This window comes from Xiphophorus hellerii, chromosome 8 (assembly GCF_003331165.1).
Source record: "Xiphophorus hellerii strain 12219 chromosome 8, Xiphophorus_hellerii-4.1, whole genome shotgun sequence".
NCBI classification, from domain to species: Eukaryota; Metazoa; Chordata; class Actinopteri; order Cyprinodontiformes; family Poeciliidae; genus Xiphophorus; species Xiphophorus hellerii.
In genome coordinates this window covers 8,031,757-8,055,148 of record NC_045679.1, presented here as the reverse complement: position 1 = coordinate 8,055,148, position 23,392 = coordinate 8,031,757, and the positions used below count along the sequence as shown (strand labels likewise).

The window sequence follows — 23,392 nt, the reverse complement described above, 5'->3', positions numbered from 1 at the left end:
GACCAAAATATAAAGTTAAGTGGAAATTTTGTTATTTTAAAGATGAAAATGACAATAATTCATATAAGTAACAAAAAAATAACAAAATCAGGCAAAAGATAATAAATGTTTCCAAATCAGTTTCTTTCCATAAAAAACTTCAGAAATTTTATCAAAACTGCAGGTGTGGGTCTGTTTATGGCACATTTTTGGTTAAAACATGTTTGGTTTTTTTTTCATTCAGTGGGAAGACAATCCAGGAATTTTACTCAAATAAGAGCAGAAATACTTTGTAAAATCAAACAATTACTCAAGTAAAAAATACAGCAATCCTAAAAGTTAAGTAAATGTAATTGAGTAAATGTAACGAGTTACTACCCAGCTCTGTTTAAAACCTATTTATTTACGGGTAGCAGGGTAAAAATCAATAAAATAAGCGCTTTTCAGTTTGTTTAGTTAATTAAAAATGGCGTTTGGTTGCCAGTTTGGTTCGGTTGCCGCTGTGGGATCAGGGAGGGGACTATTCGGGGTGTGTCCCGTCCCGGCAGCATAAACAGCGGCTCGGCGCTGTGTGCCACGCCGACTCGACGCCTCTCCGCCCCGGCTGCAGCTCGGAAGCGTTCCCCCATCGGCTCGCTCACACCCAGGCAGCACCGTTCATCCACCCATCCGTCCGTCCGTCCATCAGCCTCCACATTCAGGTAATCTGCGCGTTTCTGACCATCTCTTCACTGTTTAAACCACAAGAGGACAGATTACGGAATTATAATCTGGGTTTCACTGCAGCCTACTTATGGCCTCGGTTGGAATAACGGCCTGATGTCGCGGTGGATAAAGAATCGCGTTTGTTTAATCGGACTTTTTCTTTTGCAGAGGAGATTTAAAGACGGACTAAAAGTGTTTTTTATTTGCCTTTGTGCGACGCAGCAGGCGCCATATATGGGACTGAAACTGCAGTTTAGATGTCTGTGGTTGCACACACACTCACTCACTCACTCACTCACTCACTCACTCACTCACTCACTCACTCACTCACTCACTCACTCACTCACTCACTCACTCACTCACTCACTCACTCACTCACTCACTCACTCACTCACTCACTCACTCACTCACTCACTCACTCACTCACTCACTCACTCACTCACTCACTCACTCACTCACTCACACGCAGTCAGTTCAGTTCTTACAAAATGAGAAAAATGCAATATATGGCAAGCAATTCTGTATTTATTCTGTATTCACTACTGCATGGGTACAGCTAGATATTTTCAAAGTACAAATAGTTGTTAAATATAAAAAGAAAGAAAAAAAATCCCAAATAGAAATTTCGCGCCCCGTTTTGGGTGACGCCCCTATTCAGCACCCACCCACTTTCTGCATCACTGGTCCTACTCATTAAGTTTAATTCAATTTTCTGTATTTATAGAGATGCAGTTGAAAACAGATGTTATTTTAGGTTCAGTTATTCAGAGTTTTCTGTGAAATGTGACTCTAATTTATTACAATTGCCTGTTCACAGATATTTTTTTTATAGAGCAAATCTAATATTCTAAAGCAAATGCAGTTTTGGCAACTGAAATAAGTTATAATAGTACCTGACATGCTGTTTACAAAGAAAACGCATCATTTACAGTCTAATTTATTTAAAGGTTTGCCAGTTTTTATATTGAAAGTGAGCTAATAGACCTTACTATATAGTTCACTTATACAAGTGAACTCTCCACTTGTATAAGTGAACTATATAAGTGAACTGTAGAGCTCAAAATATTTACTTATAATTAGTAAACCTTTTGCAAAATGTATGTTTTCCCTCAGATAAGAAGTAAAGTCAGTTGACTGATTCAAGCTAATATTGCATCATTGCAAACAATAACATGGTTAGCAAAGGTTATTACAATGTTTAGGTCAACTGCACTTTTCTGCCTATTGATCTAATTTTCTCAGCTAAAAATAACAATAAGTTTACTAGTTTACCTCAAATGTACCTAAACTTTGAGGCTCAGATTCTCTGTAGTTTGCTAGCAACACAATTTGTCCTTACAAATTGACTAGTAATGTTTATTATGACCTTCCAAGTTAACCAAAGCTACAAAAGTGCGAAATTATAAAAAACTTAGAGTACTTCATAAATGTCTTTTAACATGAGAATTTTTGCCTTCAATGCAATTATAAACCCCCAAAACGTTCACTAATTAACTAATATTAAGTATTTTTGCCTTCAGAAGAAACTAATAAAGAATAAAATGCAGTTTTGCATTAATATTTCATTACAGCAACTAAAAGTTAAAAAAAAAGATGGCAGAATGACTCTTGGTCCTGTCATGAGACATATTTGGTTTCTATGGAGACAAACTGTTTGGAGGAAGTTTTACCTCAACAGAAATGAGATTTCCCTGAACTAATGGGACGTTTTCTGTGCCAGTGCATGTTTCCTGTTGGGTTGGACTCTGGGGTGTGTCTCCTACTGCTGACATGCGCGACATTTCCTTTCAGCTGTTGGGTCCAGATGGCCTAATTTGGCATCCTGTCCTCAAACAGCTGAAGCATTCCTGATGGGCGATTCTCTGAATTCGGTGCATTTTGGCGTCTCAGGTTACTTAAAAATATACCACAAAAAATTGTGTTTTTGATCACTGCATCTACTGAAAGACTCTTTGAACCTCCAAGAAAATATGTCTCCCCATTTTATGCATGAAATCCCAAACAGTATTATGAATTTCTTTGTTACTTAGGTTGCTTTAAATTGCGTAACGGGACAATTTGATTCCTCTATGAATGTAACTCTGCAACATAATAAACTAATTCTTCCAGTTCCTTTGAGATCACCTGTCCCTTGATTAAAATAACTAATTGTAAGTATATTTTATTTGATTCTGAATAATAATTAGACTGATAAGTAGAATATGGCAACTTGATGTAAAAGCGCTTTTCATAAATCATGAAAAAACACTTTAAAGCAAACATTAAATCAGGCTTTTTTATATTTTTGAATCATTCTTTAAACTTTGCATACAGCCCAAAAAATATTAGTTTAATATTTGCTGTTATTATTTTAAAAAAAAATCATAATATCTCACGTTACGGGGTTGAACCCAGTGTAACAGTTGACCAGCCTGTAACGGGTTGAACAGTCCAACGTTCAACTCCGTAACAAAACCACTGTTTTTCTAACGGGGTTGAAGATTTTCGCTAAAAGTTGCCATCAGCTAGGATATGGAGCAACATATGATAAAAACAAGAAATTAATGTGTTTTAAAGACAATTCTTTACTTTTTCCCAAACAACAATAAATATCATTTATGTACGTAACAGTGTTGAAAGGTTTAGCTTGATGATGACGATCTATGGATAAAAATAATCAAATATAGGTAAGAAACTATATTAACACTTAAATCTCTTTACAGTGTGAGCAGGAAGAGACTAAAGTGATGTCACTTCCAGGGTGCTGAGGAAATTGGACTGAACTATTATTTATAAAAAGGAGGGATTGGTCTGCTGTTAGTGTTGAACAAAACTGAAGGGACATGATTAAAAAGTGATATTTTATAAATAATTCATGTATTTTTCTCATGTTTCTTTTATTTAGGTTAAAGTATACCTAAAAATGTTTATATTAGTAGAAATAGCTTGCAGTTACTGGCTATTTTTATTGGTTTTATAAAATATATAAAATATATTTGCATGTTACATTACCAAGACACATGGATATTTCCATTTCTTTATTTTCTCCAAAAAAAAAAGTGATTTGCATTATATGAAAATCTTTGAGATAAACCTGAGACACAAAATGCACCGAATTCAGAGAATGACCTTGATAATACAGTGAATAAACTACAATATAGGTTAAATTAAAACTTCCTGATGAGTGATTTCATTCAGTCACACCATCAGCCTGCAGAGGCAACTTATCAATGCTAATTAGCTAACAGGTTGGATCGGTAGAATCAGCGCCTGATAGTCCCTGGTTTTTTGTTTATTTTGGTTTTTGTAACATGAAGGAAATTTCTCTCATTGTCTCCACAAATATTTGAGATCCCTTATAAGGAGCTTTTAACCGCTTATTAATGCTCATAAGCCGTACGAAACTTTCTTAGTTAAGCTAGCTAATTAGCTAGCGCTAGCATAGCTTCCCCTGAAGCTAACGGCTATGGCAGCTTCAGGGGAAGCTCATTTTCATTTATGGAAAAACGCCTCACTACTTCTAGCTGCCTTTTTAGGGAAAAAAATTAACTTTTTAGTCATTTTTTAATGCCTGGTTAAGTTTATTTTGTGGTGTTGTCAGTTGTTGGTAAAAAATAACTCTGTTATATCCCTTCATAACATAGAGGCTGTCAATAACAGATGTTAGGGAAGCAGTGAGGATGTTAACAAGTATGCACAGATCTTTATCTGATATATCAGAGATCCACAAAAGAATGAGGAAGAATGGCGTTCAAGGAGAAAATGAGTCATGAGAAGATCCCCTCCTCTCCGCTGGAGCAGGGCACTTATTTTTATCAGGGTGGGGGATGGAAACCCTGGACGGGCTCTCCAGGCCTTCAAATCCACTTAATACTATCTTTGGGTTCCTTTTCAGCAGCAGACAGATCAGAAAGCACAATAAAAATGTAGTTTCTCTTCAAACGAATTCCCAGTTTGAGTTTCCAGTCAGACAACAGGGAGGGAGGCTGGTGGAAAGTGGGGGAGGGGATGAAGTATGCGAGGCCGGGTGGCACGGCAGGAAGGGCTGCTGGGTCGGACCGGGACACGTTTCAGTCTGCAGAGAGGCGCTGAGCGATAATCATATGACCCGGTCCGTTTGACAACAGCCTGTTTTTATTCCAAACATCTGCATGAGTCACTGGGCGAACGCACTGCAAAAACACAACATGTTGCAAAGCATTTTAATGCAAATATCTTATTACACTTCAAATAAAAGACTAACTAAAAAGTAACTTTTCAGCAAGAAATATTCTACCAGTGTCACTAGTGCTTTTGCATGAATATTAAGAAATTATTTACTTAAAACAAGCTCCTATATCTTGATTAAAAGTTACTTTTGTCTCATTTTAAGATATTTGCAGAGTTAAATCTGTTTGGTTCTTTTCCGAATTGAATTGGTATTAATTTAACTCTTCCAGTTATTTCAACAAGAGATGGAGTAAATTTAACACTGGAAATAGTTGTAACTGTGCAATCGCTTGTTGACTTAACTCTGCACATTTTGCTGCGAAACCTATGAAAACATGTTCCTGGTGCTTTTAGTGGCATTTTTTGTGGAAATTCAAGGCAAATATTGCAGGAAAACAATTAAAAAGTGGCTAAAAAGCTGCACTTGTTATTATATATGTTTTTATTAAGAGCCATTGCAGACCTGTGATCTACTGCTGTCTCGCTTAGCAGTAAAATGAGCTTTTTAAACATTTTTTTAGTTTTAGTTTCTGATAATATAAGATATCAGTTTGATTGTGAATAACAGGATGTGTTTTAGTTTTCAGAGTTTATTCTCCCAGCTCTGAGCTTCACAGTTACATAAGAGGAAGAGGAGAAACAAGGCGAACAAAAAGGGAAGCCGGTCTCGGTTCCCTCGGTTCCCTCTGCCGGGTCGGGATCAGATTCCTGCCGTGTCTGTGGGCTCAAACTCCATTCCTGTGGAAAAACAAACTCTTTCAGTTCTTAAATACAAAAAAATCGAGTTTAAAACAAGCTGGGAATTAAATTTTAAAGATGTCATGTTCTGGTTTACTACAGATGAATCGTTTTCAGTATCTGTTGTGTTTTCTGAAGTATTTTGCTTTTTTTGCTGCAAATGTAAAACTGATGAAGTATTAGCTGAAGCTACATTCACATGAACCAGAACTGTAAAATTAGTTTGTTTCTCCTGCCTCTGAACTCAAAAACAAACTAAACTACTTTTGCGCTTCATCTACAATAAATGTATTTTCTTAATGAATACACTAAACATTAAACTCCAGCTGAGTTTATATTCTGTTTAATTTACTGGATTATAAAAGTTTATAGAAATGTAACTAAAAACAAAATGTTCAACTCGAGGCTGCAATCATAAGGAAGGAGAGAAAAAAAAGTCTAAATTATAAGAAAAAAGTTACAATTCTGAGAAAAAAAGTCTAAATTATAAGAAAAAAGTTACAATTCTGAGAGAAAAATCACAGTTCTGAGATTTAACTGTCAGAATTTTTTTTCTTGTAATGTCCCTAATGGTCTTCCGTACGACCCGGTTCAGATAAACACTTACCTAATCTGTCCATGTGGCGCCGAGCGTCTTCGGGATAACGATGAAGTGTTTGCTATTTGTGAGCGCAGACGGTCAGGACGGCCATGTTTCTGTTTGTCTGGAAACATTTTGTCGGAGCTGGAGGAGCTAAAGACAGGAAGAAAACCTCTTAGCGGATGATATACAGCACAAGAAATCTGTGTTAGAATGGCCTAGTCAAAGTCCAGAACTAAATCTAATTAAGAATATGGGGCGAGACTTGAAGAGTGAGGCTCTCTCCGGTAAGACTTGCATCTGGATCTGCAGTGACAGTCGGTTCTACAAAGTAGAGACTGTAGCTGGTTACAAATGCAAGCCACACTTTTCAGATTTCAGAAGTTGCTAAGCAGCCATGTCTGCGACCTTGTTGTGACAAAGTGACAAAATGTGACGGTTGGTGTGAAACGTTTTGGCTGAAAGTATGAAAGTGGCAATTAATACAAAGAACACTGTAAAAACACAAAACCTTAGCAAGTAATTTAGTTTAGTTTTTATAGCAAATATCTTAGAAACGCTTTAAATAAGACAAAAACTAACTTACAAGTAATTGTAGCAAGATATAAAGGCTTGTTTTAAGCTAGTAATTACTTAATACTGACGAAAAATTCTTAGTCCTACTGCAGATTATTTAACTTGTAACCTGGAAAAAATGTCTTGATATACGTAAAATAGTATAAAAATGGCGCTAGAACTTTTTCATCAATGTTACTAACTTAAAACAAGCTCTTATATCTTGCTGAAAAGTTACTTGTAAGTTAGTTTTGTCTTATTTCAAGCATTCTAAGATATGTGCCATAAAAACTAGACTAAATGACTTGGTAAGGTTTTGTGTTTTTACAGTGTTCAGCAGTAAATTACGTTTTTCTCTTCCTGCTTCAGTTTTCTGCACACGCAGCGTTTCGGTTGCCATCACCAGGATTTCCTCTTGGTGGTGAATCATCCTCCCGCTTGTTAATAACTACCCGGGGCCCTGATCTTTATCTGCGTAGCCATGGCGACGGCGCGGCGCTCAAAGGGCGCGGCGGCCGCAGCCTGTGGCTCATACGTGGCGTTTCAATCTGCAGGCAGGATGGCAGCGCAGCACGCCGAGTTCCAGCGGGCCGGTCAGAACCCGGGTCTGCAGGTGTGGAGGGTGGAGAACTTCGACCTGGTGCCGGTTCCGGAGAACCTGTACGGCGGGTTCTACACCGGCGACGCCTACCTCGTCCTCAACACCATCAAGCAGCGATCCGGGAACCTGCAGTACGACCTCCACTTCTGGCTGGGTGAGTGTGAGAGAAAAACAGAAACATCTCTGCATTTATGTTTAAAAGTCCAGATGATCTCGGTTTTCCAGCTGCGACTCTGTTTGACTTGCAAAGCGTGATGATGATGATGATGATGATGGCGGCTCTGACTTTGCTCCTCTGGATTCTCAGGAAACCGTTTTGCTGCTTTGCATGTTTCTCTGAAATTCCTGAAAACATTTCAGTCAGAAGCGAAAAACATTTGAATATCCGACAGTTTCTGCACAGAACGGCTCAGTAAACACGACGACGGATCAAATGTGAAATCATTGAATGAACAGCTTCGCTTTTCATTATCATCACACTGTAAAAACACACAAAAAAGTGTTTTTATCCAGTTTCTTGAGCAAATTTCTCAAAATAAAACAAAACTAACTTACAATTAACTTTTCAGTAACACACAGGAGCTTGTTTACGTGAATAATTAATTCATATTGATTAAATAAGGAGATATTTCAATTAAAACAAGAAATTATTCACATTTTATAAGTGAAATAATCTGTCAAATTATTTTTTTTATTTTTAATACTAGAAAAAAAATAGTATTAATTTTTATAGTATGAAAATGTAGCACATTTTAAAAATATTAAACAATGTAATTTTTTAATCAATATTAAAAACTTATTTATGTAAAACAAGCTCCTATAACTTACTGAAAAGTTACTGTAAGTTATTTTCCTCTTATTTCTATTGTGCTAAGATATTTGCACTAAGATCTGCACAAAAATACTTGGTAAGATTTTGTGTTTTTACAGTGCAGGAACTGGTGACACATTAAAAGCAGCATTATATTATAAAATAATAAAAACATAAAACTTCCAGTTCCCTTTTTCTACCTAGAAACATGCGAGCAGTAAAAAGAAATACATTTTATTGGTTTGATTATTCCAGAAGCAGATTAGTTCATGAATTTGCATAACAAATGTTAGCTTAAGCATTTTTTTTTACTGTATTATCTTAAGCTTACAGTTTCATTATTTGAAGTTAGCTTATCTTTATTGGTTCCTTATTGGAACCGACTGTTGGTAGATGATTAAGAGAGCTGGGTTTGGGTGGTTTTATAGATTTACCTGCTTTTATTCAGACTTGGCAACAATTCTGTTTAAATATTTGTGCATTTTCTCTGCATCATTGTAGTTTGACTTCCGGAACAATGTTATTTGCTGCTAATAAGCTGCATTTAACATGTTAACAATTTATTTATTTTGTTCAAGCAAAGTCCGCTTTTCAAGAAAATAACTTTTTGTTTTAGTTTGTGACCTAAAAGAATTTCTTTATCTTGAGATAAATGTGTTTTAAAAGTACTTATATGCTTAGAAAAGGAATAGAAAAATAAGATTATGATTGATTTATGTTTAAAGTTCACAATATTTGGTTTTTTCGGTTTTAAAAGCTACAACAACAACTGAGCACTCCCCACCAAATCAATGCAGGGGTTGCTGATGCTTGCTTTTAATACAGTTACTTTCAAATGACAATAAACTACTTAGTATTCTTCTGAATTGTTATTAAATTGTACTTGGTTATATGTTTCCAAAAAAACAAACAAGAAAAAAAACCTGATTTACCAGTAGAAGGTGTTTTTCTGGTTCCTAAAGGGGCGGAAATTTGGTTCAAATTGGAATCAGATCCAAAATAACTGGAAATATGGTGCAAATATATGAAAATGAATTAAATATTTTAATATTTTATGACTTTTTTAAAATCATAATTTGTCAAAAAACATATACTAGGAGAAACTTAAAAGATTTGGAATGATTTAAATATACGGTTTGCAAAACTACAAAATGGCTTCTTCTTATATTAAAAAATGTAAAAATTTCAAGTATTTGTATCTTTTGGACTCAGAACAAACAATATTAATATGTAAATGTACCATTTCTTGTGATGCAGGTGATTTCTGCAGCCAGGATGAGAGCGGCGCGGCGGCCATCTTTACTGTCCAAATGGACGACTTCCTTGGGGGGAAACCGATCCAGTACCGCGAGGTGCAGGGACACGAGTCCAAAACGTTTCTGGGCTACTTCAAATCTGGAATCAAGTACATGGTAGGACATCAAACTGGGATTATATTATAATCCAGCCTGTTGTGGAAACATTTAACGTTTTAAAATGATAATAACTAAAAGAAGCTTGTTGCAGACTTGATTTATTGGAACTGAAATGTAAAATTTATGTTATTAGCATAATTATTACATTATTATTGTCATTTTACTATCATTATTTATTAATTTAACTGATTATTAGTTGTTATTTACAGTTGTCATTATTACCATTATTATTATTATAATTATGGCTCAGTAAATTTACTGGTCCTTGTATGAAAATCAGTTTGGAATCATTGTGTTTACTGTAATTTTCAAATTACAAATATATTTTATTGATCCCAAAGTGAAATTATATGTTGTTGTAACTCATATTAATTTAAATTCCTAAAAGCAAATTATAATTTATTTCCATTGTATCTAATTAAATTAAATGAGTGCTTACGTCTTCCTACTCTTTTTCAAACAGAAAAGTAGTTGCATGGATCCTTTGCATCACAATTCTCTGCTTTAGGGCACAAAGCCTCTGGCTAACGATGGCTAGCATGCCATGGTTTCAGCTGTTATGTTGTCAACATAACGTGCTAAATCTTAAATATACGCCTGATATACGAAAGAAAAAAAGCATTCAGTGCTTTGGTGAACTATGACAACTAGATAACTAGGCCAGAAAAATGTTTTAATTAAGAAAATAATAGCGAGAGAGAGTGAAGTAGTTGAATGATGCTAGCTTGACTATGAAGACCTGAACATGTAGATGTGATGTGGAATTTGGTGTTTCAGTTAAAAAATAGTGAAAAAGTCGACCTAAATACCAACTCTGACAGATCATCAGTATAGCAGGTGTTTAAATTAGCTAACCACTGCCGGTGTGTTAGCTTAGTTAATAGCAGCAGTAGCTAATCTATCACAACAATCACTTATCAATAATTGCAAAATAAACATAAAATCTAAAAATAACAACTGTAATGGACTTAATGTTCTGTTCTTTGTGTGAGAAATGTTTGAGGCTGTTTTTTTGTGTTGAATCCTGAAACATAAAGTGGCGTTGTTGTCGGTTGCTATGGCAACGAGTACGCATGTAGCATAGCCGACACGGAGAGGGAGGAAAAAAGTTGTTTTGAGTTGTTCTTCAGCGGTTTTTCTGAAGTATTTTTCCTTTTGCTGTGTCGCACTGCACTGAATTAATAATATCTACACCTCCAGGTTCCATTTTGTTAGAGTTTTCGTACCGCTGCAGCGGATGGCATGTGAAAGAATCGTCTTTTTGCCCTCCAACGTTGAGCACAGGCACTAAACAAACAATAACATTCAAAGGTTCCATATGCACATGCTCTCTTCTTTTCTTCATGTTTAAAAACCGGTTTGAAATAAACAAATATAAATGTACCTTCCAGAAAGGAGGCGTGGCTTCTGGGTTCAAACACGTCGTGACCAATGAGGTGTCGGTGCAGCGGGTGCTCCAGGTCAAAGGTCGGCGTGTCGTCCGGGCAACGGAGGTGCCAGTCAGCTGGGACAGCTTCAACCAAGGCGACTGCTTCATCTTGGACCTGGGGGATGTGAGTCAGACGGAGAAGATCCTCATTAGTTATGGAACAAAACATCATGTGACCGTCACCAGAAACAAATAAACCAGCTGCTTCTGCTCATTTAATTAGAGAATCTCTGGGAACCAAACGCTCTTCCTCTCATCCCACAGGAGATCTACCAGTGGTGTGGCTCTCAGAGCAACCGCTTCGAGAAGCTCAAGGCTACGCAGGTCGCCAAAGGTATCCGTGACAACGAGCGCAGCGGCAGGGCCCGGGTGTACGTCTGCGACGAGGGAGCGGAGAGAGAGAAGATGACGGAGGTCCGACCAGTAAACCCACTGAAGCAAACGACCAAGCAAACAGAGATGTTTACTGAAACCGCTGCCTCTGCTCACAGGTTTTGGGGCCCAAACCAGATTTGCCTCCTGGGGCTTCGGATGACATCAAAGCTGATGCTTCAAACAGGAAGCGGGCGAAACTATACAAGGTCAGAGCGTGAATGTGTGAGCAGATGATAGATGGAAGCATAGAGAATCAAATCAAACCTCGACTCCATCTGATTACACTTTAAATGGTTGTCAGGATTAGCGACTAGCGTCAACATTACAAACAGCTGAGTGTCACCTTCATAGAGAACAATAACGAAAAATCAAACTTCTCCTTTCTGAAAGTTTTACACTTGTTTGACTTCCTCTAGTTTATGTGTGTGAACGTAATAAAACACGTTGTCTGGATTTAAAGTGTCCTATTAACTGCTTTACAAACATCCCACACTATTTCAACCATCCAATCGTTAGGTTCAGGTGTGTCAGCCATTTTACACTTTGTAAACATCACCAGGTGATTTGAGTCTTACTATTGGTCACCTGAGAAATGATGAAAAGCCAACCGCAGTGAAAAGTGGACATGTCAGGGGAAAACTTTGTTAAACCGGCGTAAACAAAGCTAAAGCCACAACAGGAAGTTAGCAGTTAGCCCAAATGTTTCACAACCAAAGCAACAAAGCTTGCTGCTACAGGAAGTTAGCATTATTGACATCAACATCAAAATAATGTTGTCCACTTAAACTTAGCTTTAGCGCTAGAGCTCAGTTTACTGCAACAGGAAGCTGTAATCCCAACCAATCCAATCCCAACTCTCCAGATTCTCCTCAGTCCGGGTTGGTGTGGACTTCCGGACAGATCCGTCCTCATTCTGGTTGGTTTTTTACATCGTACTGGTTGGTACTGGGACATGACTCTTCCTGTTTCACATGTTCCAGGTTTCCAATGCCAGCGGCGGCATGACCGTTACTCTGGTGGCGGCGGAGAACCCGTTTGCTCAGAGCGCCCTGGAGTCCGGCGACTGCTTCATCCTGGACCACGGCTCCGACGGCAAGATCTTCGTCTGGAAAGGTCAGCATAAACTTCGTCACAGGACGTACTTCTCCAAGCGGTGGAAGCTGAACTCAGTGATTCTTTCTCCAGGGAAAGACGCCAACATGGACGAACGAAAAGCTGCGCTGAAGGCAGCCGACGAGTTCATCAAGAAGATGGGCTACCCCAAACACACGGAGGTCCAGATCCTGCCAGAGTCGGGCGAGACGCCGCTCTTCAAGCAGTTCTTCAAGAACTGGCGCGACAAAGACCAGACGGAGGGTCTGGGCGTCGCCTACATCGCCAACAGCATCGCCAAGATCGAGAAGGTGGAGTTCGACGCCGCCAGCCTGCACGAGTCGTCGGCCATGGCGGCGCAGCACGGCATGGTGGACGACGGCAGCGGAGAGAAGCAGGTGAGATGGGATTGGTCAATGAGCATGCAGCAGCTCTCAGTTAGCTACAGAGCCCCCTACTGGACGTGGGGGGGATTTTTTTTTCTTCTGCATTGAATTGCAAAAGTACGATGGAGTATTAGAGCCATACTGCGAAAAAATTAAATATAAACCAAAAGGGTAAAGTCAGAATATTATGACAATATTTACTTTTACAACAATAAACTTGTTTGAGAATAAAGTCGTACAAGACTAAAGTTAAAATAATATGAGAATAACATCAAAATTACAAGAATGTCGTAATATTATGAGAATAACCAAATAAGAATAAAGTTGAAATAGTCATAATATTACCAGAATATTCTTAATTCTATCACAATAAAGCTGTGCGAAAATAAAGTCATAAAATTACGAGAATAAAGTTAAAATACGACCATAAAATGAAATAATTTGAGGATAAAGTCATATTACTAGAATAAAGATAAAATATGATGTCAAAGTCATACAAGCATTTAATAATACGAGGATAAAATCTAAGTAATACAAGAAAAAAGTATTGATATTATAACTTTATTCTCAGAATTTCATTTATTTTTTCTTGGCCCTAATGTTTCGTCGTACTTTTGCAATTTAACACCAAAGAAAAAAAAAATCCCCCCCATATCTACTAGGGGGCTCCATAATTCTCTCTACTAACTTTATGAGTTAACAGTAACTCAGAAATATTGGCAGATGTAAAAGCATTACAGTAACACATAACACTCATTAATCTGCAGTATTAAATCTATTGATCTTATTATCTTGAGTTTAGCAGAATATTTCAGGTGGAAATATTTCAGATATTTGAGACAAAGACTGATTTATTTGTTTAATTAACCATGTCAGATCTGGCGTATTGAGGGATCCGATAAGGCGGCGGTGGATCCGTCCACGTATGGACAGTTCTTCGGAGGAGACAGTTACATCATCCTGTACAACTACCGTCATGGCGGACGGCAGGGACACATCATCTACATGTGGTGAGAGGACGGCACACTGCGGCACTTTTCCTTCGTCTAACGCGAAAGCTTCAACGTAGTTTATTAAGCCTCAGTGGTCGTCCATATTGGCTTTGATTTTAAATCTTAGGTTTGTGTTTATCCCTGTTTCTACCATATTTTTTCCTTCCACAAAACTTTTATTAGTATTATTAAACACAGCAGTGAAAACATGAAGCATGTGGAACAAAAACACAAAATCTTACCAAGTATTTTGGTTAAGTTTCCAACACGAATATTTTAGTGCATGTTATATCTCACATGTTGATATAAAGGTAAACACATATTTGGTTTGTTAAAAATGTAAATAAAATATCTCCACACTGTAAAAATCTTACCAATAATGTTTTAGTTTCTTACACTTAAAATGAGACAAAATTAACTTGCAAGTAATTTTTTTAGCAAAATACAGGAGCTTGTTTTAAGCAAAAATATTTCTTAATATTGATGAAAAAGTTCTAGTTCCACTTGTAGGTTATTTAATTTACAACCAGACATTTTGCCCATCTTATAAGTGAAATAATCTGCCAGTGGAACTAGAACTTTTTATTAATATTAAGGAATTATTTACTTAAAACAAACTGCTATATCTTCTTGAAAACTTAACTGTAAGTAAGTTTTGTCTTATTTCAAAGAATACTTGGACTAAAAACTAGACCAAAAATATATTATTTTGCTTTTGCAGTGAATTTTTTATAATTTTCTACCACAGATTTTCCTTCCACTAAACTTTAAATGAATACAGCCCTCTGATGCTTTGTGGTTTTTCACCATCTGATTGAAAACGTCCTCATAACTTTTCTGTTTCCAAAATATTTGCTTTTGTTTTTCAGGCAGGGGTCGGACTCCAGTCAGGATGAAATCGGCGCCTGTGCGATCCTCGGCTCCCAGCTGGACGACGAGCTCGGCGGCGGTCCTGTCCAGGTGCGACTCGTTGTTGTCATGGCAACCTCCTCTTTTCTCACGCCCATGAACTCTCAGCTCCGTTTCCTCCTGACCTTTCCATCCTTTCGTTCCCCGTTATGTTTTTGTTTTCTCCCGCTGCTTCTTTGCTCATTGGTTTCTGCCCCGCCTCCTCAGGTTGTCGGTGCTCCCATAACCACCCAGGTATTTCCCTCCCCGCCTGCTTCTCATCCGCTGATGCTCAACTAACCGTCTGACCTTTACTTGTGATCTGACTTCGCATGGAAAACATTTTGTGTTTCTGTTGCTGCAAGAAAACAATCCATTCATGCAGAATCATACAGCGACGGCGTACTGGGGCCCTTGTGGACCAAAAGTGAAAGAGTTAAACTTTTGAAACAATTAGACAATTTTCTGAGATTAATCTCAAAATTTCTGAGTTTTTTGGCAGTAATTTACTCCTCCCCTTTTTATCTACAATTGCCTTTATACGCCGTTGTAGAAAAATGCCCTTCTGCCACATCATCATCTCCAAATGAACCCCTTTGCAATGCTCAAAATCGTTTCAATTGAAATAAATCATATTGCAAAATGTAAGTTTGTGCACCTACAGTCATTTTGAAAAGAAATTACATCCTTCTTCTGTTCTATCAAGATCTAAATTTGTTTTAAAATTGAACCTGAAGTGAGCAAGAAAAATTAATTTTGCACATCTCCAGTCATTCAACGACTTTAATGTTTATAAAATCACAAGAGAAATCAGTTTAAAAACTAAGTACACCCCTGCTGCTTCCTTAATATGGGAAATAGTAACTAAAGCATCTTTAGGTCTTAGCCATGAAAGTAGAGATATTTGTCCGTAACGAACAGACCCTGAATGGAGAAAATTACTCACAGCTCATCATGTAGGCACGGTGGTGGCGGTGTGGAGATGTGGGCACGTTGGGGTCACTGAGTCGACCTTGAACTCTTCTGTGCAGAGCAATGTGAAAGTCTGGACCTCAGTCTGATTAAATTGCTGCGGTGGGAGTCACTGCGCAAAAACAGTGAAGAACAACACTGGAAAGAAAATGAGTTATTTCTGCTGAAGAGTGTACTTACTTTCTCACTCAATCAGCTGTTTGTTTTTATACAGGGTGTACTTTCTTTTTAAACCACATAAATAGTAAACATTCTACAGACTTTTACATGAACTAGACCGTTTTCTGCTTTCCTCTCCTACCTGTTCGATTCGTTCCCTGCTGACTTCGGTGATTTATCCAACAGGAAGTTACATCACCAGCCATTACAAAGCTTTACGGATATTTGGTCAAACTTCGCAGCAGACGTGATGAACGTGTGAAACGTCATGTTTCACACGTTCATCACGTCTGCTGATCTGATCCGAAGCTCGTCTGTAAATATTTATCTCTCCTGGCTCTGCTCCCGCACGTTCGGGATTAGCATGATCTGGATTGTTGACCGACAGCGCCACGTCACAGCTAAAAATAAAGATGGCGGACATGACGAGAATTCTCTGCTGCCATCTGGTGTTTATAATAAAAACTGCAGAACTATTTATTACAGAATGTATTTTAAACGTTCAGCTCTTATAATTTTGATGATTTTCAGCTCGTAGGTAATTAAAAAAGTCAATAAATGGGACCTTAAAAAAATCTAAAGAAGGATTTTAACATAAAACTGTGGCATCCTGGCTTGCAGATTGATAGAGAAGGTCAGAAAAAAAAACAATTCCTAAATAAGCTGTCCACACTGAAAGGATGTTAACTGAAAGTTGAGTGGAAGGAGTTGTCAATAAAACACTCTACAAGAAGGCTGAGTCACTAAATAAGCTGGCTGATCACCAATATGTATACATGGAGTCATGAAAGGTTTAGTGGAAGGAAAAACTCTTTAAAAAACTTGAGGTGAATGCTTGGATAGAGTTGGCTTTACTAGAAATTAGGTTTTTGTGGCTTACCCTCCATATGGATGGTGTCAATGGCTGTCCAATCAGAAGATGTAGATTTTTTTTTAACAGTTTTCCTTCCACTAAACTTTACATCAATATGCTTGCACTATGATTAACAGCCAGCTTCTTTAGTGATGACCCTTGAGTTTTAGCCTGCTTGTGGAGCATTTTAATGACAACTCAAGAGTGTTTAAGCCATAGTTGTAGCTTGCCTACATATACTTTTTCCTTCCACTAAACTTTCCATCAAAATGTTTGCACATGGACTAACAGTGACTGAGTCTCAACCTGCTTGTAGAGAGTTTTAATGACTCACATTTCCATTCACATGTTTGCACTCAGCAGTGATTGTGTAGACTATAACATGATTGTATTAATTGATCGTTTTGATGACGTTGATATTGATCAGCGTCTGATGAGTCGCTGTGGAGCGTTTGATGTGGATAACTCACGGCTCTGAGCCCTGAGCGTCCCGCCTGGGCTGGCTAACGCTGCTGTCTGTGCGCCAGGTGAGGGTGGTCCAGGGCAAGGAGCCGGCCCACCTCATGAGCCTGTTCGGCGGCCAGCCCATGGTGGTCTACAGGGGGGGGACGTCCAGGGACGGGGGCCAGTCGGCTCCGGCAGAGACCCGGCTCTTCCAGGTGCGCTCCAACTCTGCGGGGCACACCAGAGCCGTGGAGGTGAGTGGTGATCATCACGTCATTCTGTCTGCTTCTTGTTCATCTATTTGGAGTCGATTTATCCCGTGAAGAGGCCCGGCGCCAGCCTTAACAAGTGTTGCCTGCTTAGCCGGAGCGGAGCTGATTCCTCTGCGCCTCAGAGCAGATTAAACGCCATGCAGCGCCGCAGTAAGAGGTCTGCTCCGTTATTAACAGACACACTGTAGTTTATTTTCAGGCGCCGTCCGGCTGGCACCATAAACCTTCTAGATCTGTATTAATCCGCTGCTGAAAATAGTCCCCGAACACCATTTGCTCTTGTTTGACTACGAATTGATGCGCTGCAAAAAAAAACTAAAAGTATTTTTTGTCTAGTTTCTACTGCAAATATCTAATTGAAATGAGGCAAAACTAACTTACAAGTAACTTTTTAACAACATATAATTCCTTAATGTTGATTAAAAACTCAGTTTCACTGGAAGATTATTTCACTTTTCATACGGTAAAAATTTCTTGTTATAATTTAAATAATCTGCCAGTCGAACTAGAAGTTTTAATTCAATATTAAGGAACCCCAGTGGGAGGATCTGGGTATTTTAACTCCTACACTTTTCATCGGTTTGCTCTAAAAACTGCATTTCTGTGCCGTTGTTTCAGTACCTTCTATCTAATTCTGCAGTGAAACTGATGCGAGCGCATATATTTATGTAAGCAAACAATGACAAACAGTTTGCGGTCCGATTTTATCTCAGGTATGCGTCTGACTCGTTCCACCTCTTATTACACTTTAAATAAGACAAAACTAACTTACAAGTAATTTTTCAGCAATAAATAGGAGCTTGATTTAAGCCAATAGTTTCTTAATATTAATAAAAAAGTTCTAATTCCACAGTCTGATTACTTCAATTATATCTAGTACTTATTCATTGATATTCAGGATTTACTGACTTAAAGTAGACCTGTTATGCAAAATTCACATTTTGCACATTTTTAATTCTTCCCTTTGGGTTTCTACTGCTTCTAAAAACAGCCTATACATTTAAAGAAAATTCACTCTGCTGGTTATTGTTTCATGTTTTTTGGTGTCTGGAAAATGAACCCTAATGAAGTTTCAAAGACTTCCTGATTGTTAAGTCACAACCTAGGGAAGTCAGCTGTTACCTAGCAACCCAAGAAAAGTTACACCCGTCACCTAGCAACCCAAGCTGAGCTCCAGCAAGTTTGGTCAGCTAGTTTTAACCACTGTATGTGCTGTACAATGGCTGCTGGAAAAGACAAGTGTTTTGCTGTTGACTTACCATACAGAAACCTGCATTCTTGTTGTTACGCAGGAGGCTCCACTTCTGCTTTTCAATTACACAATTGTATAATTACATATTTGTTTGCAGTCATTTTTACATGCGAGTGTAAACGTTGAGAATATCAGCAGATTATTTGGATTCAAAGATGAACTCAAAATAAGCAGAACTAATTAGACTAAAATCTGATTATCTAAGAATTATTTGTGCAAAAAATGTAATGAAGATTTTTCGTGTAGCCCGTAGACATGTCCTAACCTGTTCAAGGAATCAGAATAGGTCACCTTTAAAACAAGCACCTACATTTTCCTGAAAAGCTACTTGTTAGTTTTGCATTAGAAACTAAAACAAAAATAGATTTTGTGTTTTCTTTAGCCCGTTAGCCTCCAGCCTCTCTGTGTTCCTGCAGCTCGACGCCGTGGCCACCAACCTGAACTCCAACGACGCTTTCCTTCTTGTGAGCCCCGACGGCGCCTCCCTGTGGATGGGAGTGGGCGCCAGCGACACCGAGAAGCAGGGAGCTCAGCAGCTGTGTGGCATCCTGGGAGTGTCGGCGTCCGACGAGCTTTCAGAGGGAGGAGAAACTGGTGAGCACACTGTAAAAACACAAAACCTTACCAAGAAATCGTCATCTAGTCTCTAGTGCAAATATCTTAGTGAAATAAGACTAAACTAACTTAGAAGTTAGTTTTCAGCAAGATATAGGGGCTTGTTTTAAGTAAATCATTCCTTAATATTGACTAAATGTGGACAGATTATTTCACTTATGCCAGAAATAATTCCAATTTTATAGGTGACATAATCTACCAATGGAACTAGAACTTTTTTTTATCAATATTAACCCTTTCATGCATAGTGGTCACTACAGTGGACAGCTATCTAAAAGCCATTTTCTTGTGCTTCCTGTGGATTTTTATGTTATAAATGCACACAGACCACTGAAGTGGACACTAATGCATCATAAAATATACCATCAACTACTGGCCATCAGCTGCAAATGCAAGAAATTATTTTTGTTAAATACAATATGGCCGACAGACAAAAAAGCATGAGAACCGACCCGGTCCCTCCTTCTACTGTAGACGACTCTTGCAAGTAAAAAAAATATTGTGACATCAGATAACCCCTAAGGAACAATACAACTGATGTATTTTTCAAATAACAACTTTGTATTTGGACAAAATTACAATTGATCACATAAAAATAAAAAATAAAAAAAAAATTATTTTTACAAAAAAATGTTCCTACCTTTTTTATGCCTTAAGAAAAGAATTTTAAAAAATGGAAAAAAAATTCTGACACAAAGGATCATAATTCATGCATCAGAGGGTTAAGGAATTATTCACTTAAATCAAGCTCCTGTTTCATACTGAAAAGTTACTTGTAAGTTAGTTTTGTCTTACTTCAGATGAACTAAAGATATTTGTACTATAAAGTAGATCAAAAATACTTGGTAAGACATTGTGTTTTTGCAGTGTAAGGCGGTCAATTAGCCACAGTAAACCTGGTTTACTGGAAGACAAATGGTTCTTAAAGGGACGATGTGTTGCTTTTCCAGATCAGTTCTGGGCCGCTCTGGGCGGGAAGGCGGAGTACCGCACCTCCCCTAGACTCAAGGACAAGATGGACGCTCACCCGCCACGACTCTTCGCCTGCTCCAATAAAACCGGGAACTTCATCGTAAGTTCTTCCAAAAAAAAAATTAAAACTCCTGACAATGTCCAGAGAAAAAAAACTAATTAAGACGGGATTTTAGCTTTGGTTCACCCAAAATGTTTACCCAACAACTGTTCTCCCTCACAGATCGAGGAGGTTCCCGGGGAGATGACCCAGGATGACCTCGCCACTGATGATGTCATGATCCTCGACACCTGGGAGCAGGTAAACATCCCAACTTCCTGTCTGCTGTCAGTTCTGTGCTAACAAGGATGCTAATATAACCTGAAACCAAACCTTTTTCACTTCAGGTGTTTGTTTGGATCGGGAATGAAGCTCAGGAGGAAGAAAAAACTGAAGCCATGGCGTCTGGTGAGAATAAACAGAAAATATTCACACCTTACAAACAGAAACTAAAGAGTTCACTGTAAAAACACAAAATCTTGCCAACTATTTTTAGTCTAGACTGTAACTTTTCAGCAAAAACATGAGCTTGTTTTAAGTCAATAATTCCTTAATATTGGTTTTAAAAAGTTCTAGTTCCATTGGTAGAATATTCCATCGGCGCCGTTACCTAGCAACCCCAGCCACGCCCAGCCCGTCACCTAGCAACCAAGTACTAGTTCCACTGGCAGATTAATTCACATATAACAGACATTTTTCCCATGTTATAAATTAACTAGAATTTTTCATCAATATTAAGGAATTATTGACTTAAAACAAGCTACTATATCTTGCTGAAAAATTACTTGTAACTCGTAGCTAAAGTTTTGTCTAATTTCAAGTACTGATGTTCTAGAACAGTGGTGTCCAAACTTTTTGCCAAAACTGGCTAATTTAAACTACTGGTGGGTCACAAAATTAGTTAAATCAAATTCATTTTTAGTTTTACCTGCTCAAAAATAAGATTTTTTTAAAACAAAATCTGTATATCATTAATGACTTAAAACCATAAAAAGGGATTCAAATAAAAGAAAAAACATTTAAAATTTTTTTCAAAAAGGGCTGAACACCAGACTTCCATTTTATGTTGGACTATCACAGGTGTTGAACTCGCGGTCCGGGGGCCAAATCTGGCCCGCTTGACTCCAAATTACATCAATAAGTCCCTCCAGTTTTTCACTAATCTGCCAAATTCACACAAAATCAAAAAACTTTCTGATTTTTATTGTAATTTTTTTCTCAAAATTGGCCAAAGAAAGGGACATCTGCCTCAGCCTCAAGTTATAGTCCATGATCCATGTGGCGTTTATTAAAAAGCCAGATTTTACACAAATATTGCAAAAAATCTTTACAAATATTCCTAAATTAGCACCACACAATCTGTCATTTTGACTGAAAAGATGTTTAATATTATTTAATTTCAATTAAGACTTACTGAAGGCTGATATTTTACCAGTTTAATTGGTTTTATCAATACATTCTGGCTGAACCGGCCCTTTAAGAACATTCAGCCTATCAATTACGATCCTGATGAAAACAGTAAAGATGGCTTCCTGTGCTCCCTCAGCGGTGCGCTACATCGAGACCGACCCGGCCAACAGAGACGCCCGGACCCCCATCGTCAAGATCAAGCAGGGCTTCGAGCCGCCCACGTTCACCGGCTGGTTCCTGGGCTGGGACCACGACTACTGGACCAGCGACCCGCTGGAGCGGGCCATGGCAGAACTGGCTCTGTGAGCGAATCACCGCCACCGTCACTCTTCCTCTTCAAGCATTATGCAACAAACGCCAAGAACGGCTTTGTTTTTTAGCTTCCAGCTCACTTTGTTTTAGTCTTTAGTTTGTTTTCCTGTCCTTAGTGCCACATCAGTGCCTTCGTTTGTATTAGAACCAACGGGAGACATTTTGTTTTGCACTTTTAAACTTTTATCGTAGACTGTTCTAATTTTATATTGAATCCGCAACTCAGAAGGAAAACAAGCGATGCCTTAATCTCATTTAGTTTATCGTTTTATAAGGTACAGCACCTGTTTGCTGATTTCTTTCAGTTCTGTATTTATTTTTTAATTATTGTCAGAAACCAAACTACTTTAAAATAAAAAAATGCAGCTGCTTCTGTTTCAAATAAACCAAATTCAACACATTTCTGTGGGTTGCGTCTTTATTTAAAGTCCTCATAAATATTAAATATTGAAATTAAAATTCACAACAAACAAGCTGGTAAAAGAATAAGATGCATAAACCTCGAACACAGGCTCAGATCTGGTGTTGTGTAAGGAGTTTTTGGCAAAACCTTTAAATGTATGTTTTTTGTTTTTTCAAAAGTAAACATGTAGAAATACAACAGCATATTAGGGCTATTGTAGGTAAAATTTCTTAGATTAACCTCAGAAATTTTTGAGAAAAAAAAAAACGTAAAAATTTCTGAGTTTCAAAACTCAAAAACTTTCAATTTTTGAAGCTCAGATCATTCCTGAAAGTCAAAAATCTTCTAGTAAATTTAATGTAAATAGGATTTTTTTGATTCAACAATTTCCTTGTTTTGTCTCAAATATTTTTAGGATTTTTGGCAGAAATTTTCTTAAAACTAATTTCAAAATTTCCAGGTTTTTCGGCGTAAATTTGCTCTTTTTTCCCCATCTACAATGGCTCCGACCACACAGTGTAAAGTGTAGTTGGAGGTTTTCCTTCTTCCTGTGATAAAAATGTGATTCCACTCACTTTCTGCAGAAAACTAAACTTTGCTGCAGCAGCACATTGACCAGCCAAAACATTATGACCGCTGACTGGTGGGAGCGAAACAAAATAAGATGTTCGTGTTGGAAATCAGGGTTTCTTTTTGAGATTCACACTTTTCCATAAACAATTACATTTTTTTTGCATTTGTTAATGACATTTTGGATACTTAACTATAAGATTAACTAAATGTGGTTTTTAATTTAAAATATTAAAAGTTAATTTCTAAGACGAAGCAGGAAAGATGGATCAACCAGGGAGACAATGAACATCCTATGAGTCAGTAAGAAATGGATCCGATTAAAGAACATGGATCCAGAACCAGCATCAGGCTGAACAGTGAGTGAAAGGAAAAACATTTTAG

The 23,392-nt window shown here is 37.8% G+C and overlaps 1 protein-coding gene and 1 long non-coding RNA gene across 5 annotated transcripts; one reads left to right on the top strand and one right to left on the bottom strand.

The window, feature by feature from the left end:
- The first annotated feature begins 515 nt into the window (after positions 1 to 515).
- On the top strand, positions 516 to 22,435 carry gsna (gelsolin a). 2 transcript variants are annotated; one of them, XM_032570239.1, is made up of 17 exons: positions 516 to 680; positions 7,300 to 7,500; positions 9,415 to 9,569; positions 10,964 to 11,125; positions 11,266 to 11,415; positions 11,493 to 11,582; positions 12,357 to 12,489; positions 12,562 to 12,866; positions 13,731 to 13,864; positions 14,716 to 14,806; positions 14,963 to 14,989; positions 17,246 to 17,416; positions 19,103 to 19,280; positions 20,252 to 20,373; positions 20,497 to 20,574; positions 20,661 to 20,721; positions 21,860 to 22,435. In XM_032570239.1, the coding sequence occupies exons 2-17, from the start codon at positions 7,305 to 7,307 to the stop codon at positions 22,027 to 22,029; spliced, it is 2,223 nt and encodes a 740-aa protein (XP_032426130.1). In that variant the 5' UTR covers positions 516 to 680; positions 7,300 to 7,304; the 3' UTR covers positions 22,030 to 22,435. The 2 variants fall into 2 exon arrangements, with proteins under 2 accessions (XP_032426130.1, XP_032426131.1); XM_032570240.1 differs by lacking the exon at positions 14,963 to 14,989.
- On the bottom strand, positions 1,758 to 7,303 carry LOC116724631 (uncharacterized). 3 transcript variants are annotated; one of them, XR_004340186.1, is made up of 4 exons: positions 7,094 to 7,303; positions 6,218 to 6,343; positions 5,347 to 5,610; positions 1,758 to 1,769 (listed from the first exon to the last, which is right to left on the bottom strand). It is a non-coding gene; the product is annotated as an uncharacterized LOC116724631 (long non-coding RNA). The 3 variants fall into 3 exon arrangements; XR_004340184.1 differs by having other exon boundaries at positions 6,218 to 7,303; XR_004340185.1 differs by lacking the exon at positions 1,758 to 1,769 and having other exon boundaries at positions 4,343 to 5,610; positions 6,218 to 7,303.
- Positions 22,436 to 23,392: the final 957 nt, after the last annotated feature.

What these genes read in the sequence shown, in the direction of transcription:
- gsna (XM_032570239.1), top strand. Translation starts at nt 7,305, where the DNA reads ATGGCAGCGCAGCACGCCGAGTTCCAGCGGGCCGGTCAGAACCCGGGT. An exon ending in ATAAAACCGGGAACTTCATC is followed by an intron (nt 20,374 to 20,496) that starts GTAAGTTCTTCC and finishes TCTCCCTCACAG; the next exon opens with ATCGAGGAGGTTCCCGGGGA. An exon ending in AACTGAAGCCATGGCGTCTG is followed by an intron (nt 20,722 to 21,859) that starts GTGAGAATAAAC and finishes GTGCTCCCTCAG; the next exon opens with CGGTGCGCTACATCGAGACC.